The following is a 12,544-nucleotide window of genomic DNA, read 5'->3' as shown; positions in this document are numbered from 1 at the left end:
TTAAGCTAATCAGGAAATGGTTTAAATAGATATTTAAGATTTAAGCTGTAATTTTCTTTAAATTTGTCCAATATTGAAAGAGTATAAGTGGCTAGCTCTACGCGCTTGGTGGAGTATTTGGTTTTGATTGGAATTCTAATTCAGTAAAAGAGGAAGCCATTTTGAACTTTTCATCCTAAACCACACACAAAAAATAATAAAAAATGTAAAGAATGAAAATATAATCAGAAAGCCCATAATAATATTATCAATCGATAAAGTACTAAATTTTTAATTTTTATGATCAAAATTTAAATACAGATAATATCAAATAAAAAATAGGCAATTATATTATGTTAAAGAAAACTTTACACTATTACGAGCTTATTTAAACTTATAATCATGGGAGCTAGCTAAAAATCGAATAAAAACCTTCCATGTTGTCCATCAACTTTTGTCAAGTTGGGTTTCAGGACAAAAATAAACTACAAATTTATGGGGGGGCGGGGGAACAGAAAAGACAATCCATGGTTTAATCAGCATACCAATTATGTAGTAAGACGTCAACATCGATCTTTTGCGTATTAAAATTCGATTATGCTTCTTGCTTTCATATTTCTGCACTCTTATCTTACTGTTAATGGCGAATGTTGGAACCAAACGGAAAGATGCCAAATGCCCCTATGTTTATTTCATCCATATATATATATATATATATTGTTAGAAAAAAATAAATAAGAAAAAAAATAATAATAAAAAATTAATTTTAAAGCATAAAAATACTTTTATAAAAATAATTATGTCTTTAAGATACAATAAAGCATCAAACTCTTCAATTATAAACAGTGAAAATGGTTATATTAAAAGATTTATTTGTAATGAATGAATAAACATAAATTTTTATTCAGATAATTATGATTTTTTGTATAATCATGATATTTATGAATAATAATTTATTTATATTCAAATAGTTATGACTATTTGTCATATGATAATTGTTTCTATTCAAATATAATTATTTAAAATATGAATAAAATTAATGCAAAAATTTATTTTATTCATCAATAATTAAATCTTTTTGTCTAATGTGAGGTGCACCAGATTCTAAACTATCAACAATCCCCCACTAGTTGAAATGTCGATGCTTAATTTTTACTTTTTACATAAATAAATATTATGAATACAAAAAGATATCTCTTGATTTAAACCTTCAATTAGCATATATATCTTAGAATTATAATGAAATTGATGGTATATGCAAATCAAACATCAACTTCTAGTGTTAGAATTGAAGATATAACACACATAATACTTATTTATTTTTTTGTTAAAGGTTTATAATTGCTTTTAGTATTATTATCCTATTCATAAATATTTACAAAAGAAACTCTAATTTTTCTTGCTAAAGCAGCATCACTTTTATATTTATATAAGTAGAGTTTTCATTATGTCTCTATTGCTTTAGATATTTAAAATTTTATTAAGAGTATATAAACTCATCTTTTTTACGCAATGAATCACATTAGTTTCTAAAATTTGAATATATTTTATTAGTATTTAACGGACACATAACAATAACTTATTTTTACTTATTAAACTTTATAATTAGAGGTTACTAATTCAAAGTTAGGTTTTCATTATTGGTGTCTAATAGTAAGTGTTTAAATCTCTTCTACTTGTAGTATTATTAATAAAATATCTTGAAATTCAATTTTCTTTTATGGTAATTACTCATACTTGAAATTGAATCTCTAATATAATCATTTCAGACTAATATGTCCAAACTTTTCATTTTACATATCAATTACATGCTCTAGACATTATTGCTTCATTATTATTATTTTAAGAAATAGTTGGTTTTAGTTACGGCCACAACTTTATACTCATAACTTTTATTTATTATATTTTCATACTTTTATGTATCTTTAATACAATTATACTTTTAGTATAATTAGAAAAACTCAATGAATAAACCAAACCATTTTAATCCTTAATATTTTTTAAAGACCTTTATATAATTTTACTGTAATAAATGTCTAAATTTATTAGCTTGTATAATTTACTCATAAAATTATACTAAAATCTTACAACACTACGGTGGTTTTTTATTTTTATTATTCTCATCACCCCTACCATTTGTAAGTATGCATTCTTTTATTAAAGAATGTCTTATTCAATTATCAAGATATCATATATACTTAATCAAGTTACCAATTTATTTATCTTTTCACTATTTAGTGATTTTTTTTAAGTAAGAGGTCTCCAAATCCACCATTAGTGAAAGATAACTAGCAAATATTTTAATATTTTTATAAAAGTTTCAAAACTTTTATTTTAACTTAATATAAAAGTTTATATCAATAAGCAGATTTGAAATATAATTATGCTTCTATAGTTTTCTTTTAAGACTTTTTAAGTCAATTCATAAATATTTATATGAATCTATTTTATCATGGACACTATTAATAATTTTTATTACCGTGAATAAAATCATTTCCATTACCCAAATGGATCAAATAACATTCTTTTTGCTATTACAAAAGTTTTTATATTCACAAGATCTTTGAATTATTCCTAGCTTTCAAAGTAAATATACTTTGAAATTTTTACTATATAAAATTATAGATGATAAATTATTTGTACAATTCATGAATTAGATTATATACATAACAAAAAATTACCATAACGTGATCAATATTGTGGCATTAATTTTAGCTTATGGCTATTCTAAGTCAACCATAATAATCCACATTATGCTTACAAATCATGTAGATTTGCTATTTAAGTTATCTCATTTCTAGTGATAGCTTTTAGTGAAAATAAAATATCTCAAATGTTATCATGAGTTTTCAATGCATATATGAATTGCCTAATAGCCAATTTGAAATTCATGACTATTGAAATCTCTAAACTTGATTTCAAAATTTTATGAGAACTTTATTTCTCCATTATTGTGCAACCTATATATCTCTATTATTTATCACTTTTAATTGGTCATAACATTTTTGGATATATAGTAAATTCAAACTTTACTAATATAACTAATATGCTTATGTATAATAAGAGTCCATAGTATATTTAATCCAATTTTAAATACTTTCAAAATCATTTTGTGATTAATATGTTCATATCTAGATCAACATATCAACGCAAGTCATGAAACATAAATCCAAAGAATCATTTTCATAAATTAGTATAAACAATAATTACAATATGAGTTATATTAATATTTCATGCTAAAACTTGTGATGATTTGCATTGGTTAACTCGTTAATTGGCTAACTCTAAAGCTTACGGCTTTCACAAATCAATATTATTATCTAAGCTCATATGTTAATATGTTATATAACCAGCCGCATCATTGCCATTGTCATGAAACTATCAAAAACCTCAAAAACTAATTCACATTTCATTTTAATAGCCCACAAAATGCCATTTTTTCAAGTACAAAAAGCAAAAATACCTTCATTATTTTTAACCAATAATGTATTAATTGGATGATGGCATTCAATCTCCATAGTTCATATCTTTCTTATATGTATAAGAAAAAAATTGCATTCAATTCAGTTTATTTTCATAATATATGACAAACTGTATCAATGTTTTTCGTGCCATCACAAAATGAAATTAAACACATGCATGTATTGGTGCCTTTGGAACATTGAATTTACATGTTCTTTTCTAATTTATAAACATGTCTAATTGGACATTGATGAGCATCCTTCAAAATGCTAATAACCAATAAATGCTTCAATATATAATTTTTTTTAATAACATGCCTTTTTGTTTTTTTTTAATCAATCATCTAATTAACCCAAATTGTTTGCCAAATTTTAGTTAATGATACTAACATAAAATTTACAAAATATAAGGGTGTCATAGATATACATACTTGATGTATTTTACATTACCACCAGCCACAATTCGCCTTGAAATTATAAATTCATTGCATATAATAAACTTATATTAACTTATTATATTATAAATTCAAACAATTTATATATGCTATTATTAACGAGAATAATATTTCAAAACCCAAACTTTTATAAACCTCATAGTTATAATGGTTTGATATTTTCTTTTTAAAAAATTATCTCTATAATCTCCTATCTTTTGTAAGCCAGTTTCATCAATCATAGTTATACAATAGAAACATTTATATTCCAAATTCTTGAGTTTATTTATCTTACTTGTTTTAACTATCACACCTACTATAGCCATTAATCTCCATTGTTTTACATATTCTTTTAGTTTCCTAGTAATGCAGAAATCAGAATGCTATGTCATTTATATGCGAGACCTGTTATCATTGAGGTCTACCTCCTTGTCTTCAAGCAAAGTCCCCGAACAGGCCAAACCTGCATTATCTTTTAATGGAGTTTTGCTTAGAATAGACCTTTTTTTTGTCATATCCTTTATTCAGATTCACCAAAAAAATGGAATGGAAACCCAAGAGTACCGATGGAGACAGGAATTGCAAACCAAAAGACTTGAAAATCTCCCTTTAGTGAACATGTTACATGTGAAATTGATGATGGTTGGGATCCTATCATCATACCATAAAATCAGACGTAATGGGTTGGCAAGCCACATGACACTTCCCATTTTTTTCACCCTTCCCTTTAATAAGTCCAACCACAGTGCTCATCTTTTAAGTGAGGGTTTGACGTGAGCCAACTTGCTTGACATTCTAGGGGTGATTATAGGACCCACTGCCGCATACATGTAGGCAAAGGCTTTAATCATGTTGGGTTATTAGCAAAGGATTCATGCTCTTAATACGAAAGGTTTGGGTCAAATATTTGTCCACCTGAAAATAAGATAGCTACGCTAGGGTTTTTTTTTTTTTTTTTTTTTGTCCCAAGATTATGAATCTTCAATTTTGTCCATAAATTCTTTGTTTTCAACGCAAGCTTAACTAATAACAAGTGATAATTCTTTTAGTTGTAGACTAATTCATGTCTTTTTTTTATGTTTTTAAGCTTTTTTTTATTTCAATCTTTATAAGCATCGATTTTTCAAATAGATATAATACAATTTATTAAACGTAATTGTGAAGTCAATTTCAATATATACATAAACTTATACAATGTAATTAATATTTTGCATATTGTATTTTGACTTTACTCACTAATAAAATTAATTATTAACGTGTTTATCCCATTCAATCAATATTCTTACTAGCAATTATGCAAAAAATAAAATGCATAACTCTAATAAAAATTTTTATGAAAATTAATATTTTGGTCCACGAAAATATTAATCATTCGACACCTTGAGTCTCCTCTAATATTGATATCCAAATCATACTAATTTCTTTTTCCTGTATCTTCATTGTGCGAAATATAAATTTCTCATAGTTGCCCTTACAATGTTAGAAAAATAAATAAAGAAAAAATAATAAAAAAAACTTTAGCTTTGAGGTGTAAAGAATATTTTCTTAAAGGTAATTGTACCTTTAAGATATAATAATACCTCAAACTCTTCAATCAAAAGTAGTGAAAATGGTTATACTAAAAGATTTATTTATAATGAATAAACAGACATAAACTTCTATTCATATAGTTATGATATTCTGTATAATCATAACTTTTATGAATAATAATCTATTTATATTCAAATGGTTATGACCATTTATCATATGATAATTATTTTTGTTTAAACATAATTATTCAAAATATGAATAAAATTAATACAAAAATTATTTTATTCATTAATAATTAAATTTTTTTATCTAATGTGGGATAAACCAAATTTTAAACTACCAACATATATAGCATATAGTGAATTTATATAATAATAATAGTAATTGATAAAGGCATGAGCTAGCCTAGGAAGACATGGATTTCGTGTTCAATGGTTCTTGTTTTTTTTTTTTTTTTATGTTTTTCTATTTAGGACAGATTTTGGAGAGATAAATAGATAAGATTAAATTAATAGTATCAATAATTGAAGTTGATTTGCTTAATTTAATCTTACATAGCAATATATAGCAGTCAACATGAGTAAGAAACTTGGTGATAGAGTCAGAGGGATGTAGACTCATAGATGTTGGTGTGCCATGTAATTTCATTAAAAGTTTGACTTATTTAATTCTATTAACTTATATAATCAATTATATGTTATGATATTCAATAAATTTAAATTTTAAATTTCAACACATATGATCATTCTCCGAACTCTTTATAAATATTTGTCTTAGCTTGATTTTTGCTAACGAGTTCCTAAGGCTTACAGGTATTTGTCTTCTTTCGCTCAACTAGTATGAGTGTCTTTTTTTAACTATATTTGGAAAGGTCTCCACACAATCATTTGCCCAATTGTTGCATTGATTCAAATTGCCATGATTAATTTGTTGTATTCCTTTCTTTCCCTTTAGGCTTGTTGTTCTGCTGGCTTGCCTTTTGTCATGGTTTTTTTTTTCTTTTGGGCTGTTTGTCTATTGATTTGGATTGGAAGAGTTTACTTTGGATTTGACTTAAATTGTCCTCACTACAAGAAGCGATGGCCTGGCTAGACACAGGACACTTGAGTTTGCTCTTCTATAAACTAGCAATAATACTGTTACTTTTGTTTAGATTTGAGAACAGCAGGCTAGGTTTTAATGCATTGTTACAATTCAGAAAAGCTAGTTGCCAACAGGGAAAAAAATGGGAGTAAAGATATATGTATGACCTAAAATCTTGAAATTACTAGCACTTTGGACATCCGATTACTTAAATTTCTAGCACTTGAAACAAAATTTAACCCGATTTTGTGTGCAGGAGAGTATCAGGATATATATACAAAGGCAAGCAAATGATCTCATCAATCTCCTCCAATACAGTGTCTGCTGTGATGTTATCCCTTACGATTCTCATCACCTTCTTGTTGGTAGTCGATTTATCAGTTCTGAATTCAACTCTACGCCTTTTCTGACCATCATCAGCACCCATCTTGAATAGGAAGTCGAATGAGCTCCTTTCAGCAGATTTCCACTTGAAAAGACCTGCTAGGAATGTAAGGAACATCTCGGCCCTGAAAAATAAGACCATCTGCCTCATGGGAAAGCTTTGTGATAAATTCCTTTAAAATCTTTGGCACACTAGAAAAAGCAACCAAAAATCTTTTCTCCCCACCCTGAAAGATTCCAGGTCATATCTGCAATAAGACTTTCCGCTTTGGCAAATACTCTTGCGATCCTTATTCCCAGGCTCAATCACTTCTTTCTCGGGCATATTCCATCTTTCAAAGAATGGTTTTTCTTTTGACTGTTTTTCCATAGCTAGCTATGATATCATAAACGAGGTAATCTTCTTTCCCTCTTTCGTGAGCCTGGCAATGTATCAATTACCATCTCTCCATTAACTAGGGTATTATGATGAGTCCTCTTCCTGCAACTGCAGGGGAACCTTATCTGGACTTGTCGGAAATTGAAACTCCTATCAATTAAGTAACATTCAGCACGAGTTATGAACATCATATACCGTGTTCCATCAGCTTTCCATGTAGAATAATAGTAAAATTACCCACATTTAGTTTCCCATGGTGATGGCCATCCAACACTCCGAAATTCTGGATCAAAAAGATTGCAGCTTCAAATTTGCATACCCCAAAAAGAGAATCAGAAAGAATAAGCTTCCCAAATCCCAGTTTTGACACAAAATTTCAATCTCAGCCCAAAACAGACCAAACAATGGAGGAAAAAGATAGACCATAGAATATTGAAGAATTCAATTTTCATAAACAATTCATTTACACCAGTACATACATACACAATTTTCTATATACCAAACCATAAAATTTATTACTAATCACTCGAAAGAAAAAAAAAAAAAAACAAATAATTACCTTTTTTTTTCATCTCTGAATTCTTGTTTCAAAGCATGATCAAAGTGAAGACCCCCACAAAACCTCAGCAATAATAGTAGCAGCCTCAGCATCACTAACAGATGCTTCCCTGACTCTCGTCAAAATCTCTTGCTTAAAAGCCCTTTTCTCTCTTTGTCTCAGCCCTTCCCCAACCTCTAATTCCACAGCAAACCTTGCCACACAGCTTGCAAATGGATGGTTCTCTAAATACTTTTGTTCTCTTTTCTCTCTTTTCATCCTCTCACGTTCCTTATTCTCACCACCAAACTTTCCCATCTCGATCAAAACGCCACCAAGCTCTGACCTTTGCAACTCCACAAGTTTCTTTATCAACTCTCCTTTAAGCAGTGCTTCTACAGCTTCTTTGCGTCCAAAGTAACCAATTTCAAGAATGCAATCAAAGGCCAAAACTTTCATTTCCAGATCCTTGGATTCCAAGAAACTTAAAATCTTGGGAATTTCCCCATTACTGACAATCTCATCCACAAATGGTGATTTAGTAAACTTAATCAGCTCACACAAAACTTTCACACGATGGATTGATCTCATGTCCAAAAGCGCGTGAATTATAACTCCCATATTCACTTGCCCAACAAAAACATCCTTGTTGAATCGAATCAAAGCGGCAATACAAAATGCCGCGTTTTCGCAGATCCGTTTTGAACAATTCGGGTTGCAAAGGACCGATTGTAAAACCAAAAAAGCTTTTGATTTTAGGACTAAATTCTGTAACTCGAGATTAAACCCCTGTGAAAGTCTGTCTTCGAACTGAGTCAGTAATCGGACCAACTCGTCCTCGTTATTCCAAGGCTCGTTCAAACCCTTTATCAAGCTCTCGATGCTCTCACGATCGATCCAGGCTTGAATCTCCGACTCAATCGAACCGGCGACTCGGGAGATGGAGTGAGTCGAGACTCGGCGAGTCAAGAAGCTCCTGAGGCCGTGACCACGAGCCTGTTCGAGGGTTTCGACGAGGCTTTTGAGGTCAGCGAGGTATTGAGAAAGAGAAGAGAGATGTGGGTCTTTGGAGAGGACGGATTCGGACTCGGTTTCAAGCTCGAGGAGTGCTTTAACGGCGTATGAGCTAGAGTGAGCCGAGTTGTGAGCTGAATGAGCTTGTAACTCCTGGGAAGCTTGTTTAAGAGCTTCGAGAACCTTTAGAACTCCTAGTTTATCTTCCTGGGACGATGGGTCTTCCATGGCTGCTCGAGAAATGGATGGTTTTTTCTACGTTATATACAAACAAAGAAAAAAGGACAGTCCTTTTGGGGGTGGTCTGTTGGAAGTAGCCAAGAAAGCTCTGAGAAAAGAGCTCAACGACAAGCGTATCCCAGACAGACAGGCAGACAGACCGCCCCTGGATTTGGCCGCTCGGGCTTTGTGACTTATTTTCTTTTTCACAGGTATATATAGAAACATTAATTTAATGTTGATTACAAAAAAACTTGGGTTAAACCCATATATAAATGAAAATAAAAACTAATATGGTACTTGTTATTTTGTCAAATTACACAATTGAAATTAATGTATTCACTTACCTAATATAACTTGTATAAATAAATAAATTTATATTTACCTAATATAACTTGTATAAATAAATAAATTTATATGATATCCCTTGAATATTAAAAGAATGAAGAAAAAATCTTAATTTTCATAGAACGTTTAGAGCTAATTGAATTGCAAAAGCTTTAACTGTTTTAGTAAATTTTGGGTTTAATTAAAAAAAATGAAAAGGCAATCATAGAACTTGACCAATTGATCTTAAATATACAGTCTAATAAACAATTATTCCATCAACTCCTGCAAATCAGTTGATTAATTAAGCCAAGAAAATTGACAAACTATATAAATTTTTTTATCATGCTAATTTCGGCATATCCGAATCTAAGCATCTTGGCACGAGAATATCTCAACAAAACCAACATTTAATTTCTTTTTTCAGCATAGACAAATGACTGATTCCTCATTATTACAAAATCCATGGGACCAAACTCCAAATTAATTTTTTGTTCCGTATAAGAAATCAGTAAATAAATTTGTAGGATGTTGTTTACGGTGGATTTGACTGTCATGAACCCAATACAAACAGGAAACAGCCCACGTTTTCTCCGTGGTCGCTGGGGGTTTTGTCTTTCACTTTTCTGGCTGAAATTTAGCCTGGAAAAATGACAAGGACAGCTACAGTTTTGGTGTTGGAAAAGTGGGTGTTCATCGTTAATTAGGAGACTTTTTTTTTTTTTTTTGGTACATATTATAAATTATGAGACTTGGCAAAAAGTTAATTCCACCGTTGACACAAGGTTTCTTTGATGTGAATCAAGTTGTCTCTAATGGTTGTTCAGATTAAGAAAGCTTTGGCTTTCTTTAGATTTTGGATTCCAAGTTGGTCTGGCTTGTATCAAAGCTGGAATCTTTATCATTACAGCTGACAAATAATTAAAAATGCAATAGGGGTTTTCGTAGGAAGTTTTTTAAGTATCATTTTATGAAAAAAATAAATAAAAACAATTTTGTGATTAAACAGTTATTAAATTGCTCAGAACATTGTCGAATTTTATAACAGATATTGTCATTTGACTTGTTCCATTACTACCTCTCATTTCAAAGGTTTATTATTTTTTTTCAACAAGAGGATTGGCTTTGGTAGGTGACAATGTTACCAAATCAAATGCTTCTAATGCAAAATAATTTACTAGTAAAATTCAAAGTGAAAACTTGAACCAAATATCAATATGGATTGGTTTAATTGGAGAAAATTGTTCATTTGAATGCAAAGACTTTAGGCTTGAATTTAGTAGGTGATCTCTTATTAAAATGACTTCCAATCATTATTTATAAATTATCGAGTACAAATATTTATATTTAACTTAAAAAAATAAATAACTTATTATTCTTGAATTATAAATAAAAAAAAAAACTTGAACCAAAATTTCATGGTCAATTTCCATTCAATTAGTACTTTATTTTTTTATAAAGTCTTTTGGAATCAATATTTTTATACAATTTAAATTAAAAAAAATTAATGATAATTTCATTTCAAAAAAAAAAAAAATGACCATGTCATTCTCCCAGGACCAAGCCCAAAGATTCTTACCCAAAGAATATCACGGTTCGCGGGAAAGATAGTATCGAAGGATTCTCACCGGGATAAGGTGATAATTTCCATTGAATTAGTACTTAATTTTTTTGTAAGGTCTTTTTGGAATCAATATTTTTATGCAATTAAATTAAAAGAATTAATGATAATCACATTCTAAAGAAAAGCCAATTATGACATTCTCCTTCACTTATTCTAATATTTGCTAGAGGATGCTATGCCCACGGAAGAATGTCACAATCTACGAAAAGAACCAAACCTAAGGATTGTCGTCGAGATAGAGAACAATTTTAAGGCAAAGGGACCAATATATCAACTGTCACAAACTTCGGATTTATTCCAATGCTCCATGCCTTAAATTGGACTTCCTCCTTATATGCCTAAGTCAACCCAATGCTCCTTGTGGCCTTAGGTTGGACTCCTCATTATATGCACATTCTCGAAGAATGAGTCCCTCCTTGTATGCCCAACTCCCTCTTTATATGCCTAAGTTAGCCTAATGCTTCGTGCGACCTTAAGTTGGACTCTTTCCTTATATGCACATTCTTGAAAAGTGAGTTCCTCATTGTATGTCCAACTCTTACAACCTTAAACTTAACTCCCTCTTTGTATGCTTAAGTCAACCTAAAAAATCAAACTCCCTCATTGTATGTTTAGGTCAGCCTAAAAACATCCTCAAAACTCTTGAAGAGTGAGTCCTTTCCACATGCTTAAGTCAACTTGAAAACACACTCTCTAAAAGTGAGCACTTAAAGAACACTAAAAGACACTCTAAAGTTCCCTTTTGTATGCCTCATTGTATGCCTAAATTAGCTTAAAGTTTCTCATTGTATGCATAAGTCAACCTAAGTCAAAAAACACTGAAAGACATTTTAAAGTTTTTTCTTGTATGCCTAAATAAGCTTAAAGTTTCCCCTTATATGCTTAAGTCAACATGAAAACATTTTTGAATATGCACTCAAAAGAACACTGAAAGACACTTTAAAGTTAAAAAAAACTAAAAAAATAGCTAAAATATAAGAGATGCTTAAAAATATTATAACTTGTATTCACTCAAGTATTTTTATATATCAAATGAGAGTGGGGAGACATTCTATTTATAATTGAAGCTCCTATAAATCAATGATCATAATTGACTCAATCCAATGATTATTAAAGAGTTCAAAATTATAAAGAAATTACATAAGATATACATTAAAAGTTTAAATTTTGTAGGAAACTATCCTATCCTTTAGAGTTTCCATATCCTTATAAAAAGTTTAATCTATTGGGTTTACTTGGGTCTGATATACCCGCACTTGGACTGATCTGTCTACACCAGGGCCTCATCCATTTGGGACCCGTTTACCTTGCTCTGAGGAACTTGTCCAAACGGTCTGGATTATTCTAAGGTTTACGCCTGCATTCTGCGTTCCTATTGCGAGAGGAACCCTCGTCACTTGTGCTGGGCCTCGGTTGTGCCGCGCGAGCAACATTATATTCCAAATTCGAGTTTTTTTTTTTTCAATTAACAGGTAAAAACACTAAAGATATGCTATGAACCAAAAAATGACATATTCTCTAACAATGAACAATCAATTTAATCCCGAGATGCACGTGCTAATATGGACCAAC

At 30.1% G+C, this 12,544-nt stretch overlaps 1 protein-coding gene and 1 pseudogene across 4 annotated transcripts; both read right to left on the bottom strand.

Annotated features, from left to right (window-relative positions):
• Window positions 1-6,611: 6,611 nt before the first annotated feature.
• On the bottom strand, window positions 6,612-7,480 carry LOC149515458 (uncharacterized; annotated as a pseudogene).
• On the bottom strand, window positions 6,612-9,265 carry LOC111303301 (uncharacterized). 4 transcript variants are annotated; one of them, XR_016326748.1, is made up of 3 exons: window positions 7,810-9,173; window positions 7,492-7,533; window positions 7,263-7,400 (listed from the first exon to the last, which is right to left on the bottom strand). XR_016326748.1 is itself a non-coding variant. In XM_022899456.2 (2 exons), the coding sequence occupies exon 1, from the start codon at window positions 9,028-9,030 to the stop codon at window positions 7,849-7,851; it is 1,182 nt and encodes a 393-aa protein (XP_022755191.2). In that variant the 5' UTR covers window positions 9,031-9,265; the 3' UTR covers window positions 6,612-7,533; window positions 7,810-7,848. The 4 variants fall into 4 exon arrangements, 2 of the variants coding, with proteins under 2 accessions (XP_022755191.2, XP_089598318.1); XR_016326749.1 differs by having other exon boundaries at window positions 7,270-7,400; window positions 7,492-7,553; XM_022899456.2 differs by having other exon boundaries at window positions 6,612-7,533; window positions 7,810-9,265.
• Window positions 9,266-12,544: the final 3,279 nt, after the last annotated feature.

This window comes from Durio zibethinus, chromosome 13, assembly GCF_047325235.1.
Source record: "Durio zibethinus cultivar Kanyao isolate XHJ-2024 chromosome 13, ASM4732523v1, whole genome shotgun sequence".
NCBI lineage: Eukaryota > Viridiplantae > Streptophyta > Magnoliopsida > Malvales > Malvaceae > Durio > Durio zibethinus.
This window is presented reverse-complemented; position numbering and strand designations above follow the sequence as displayed.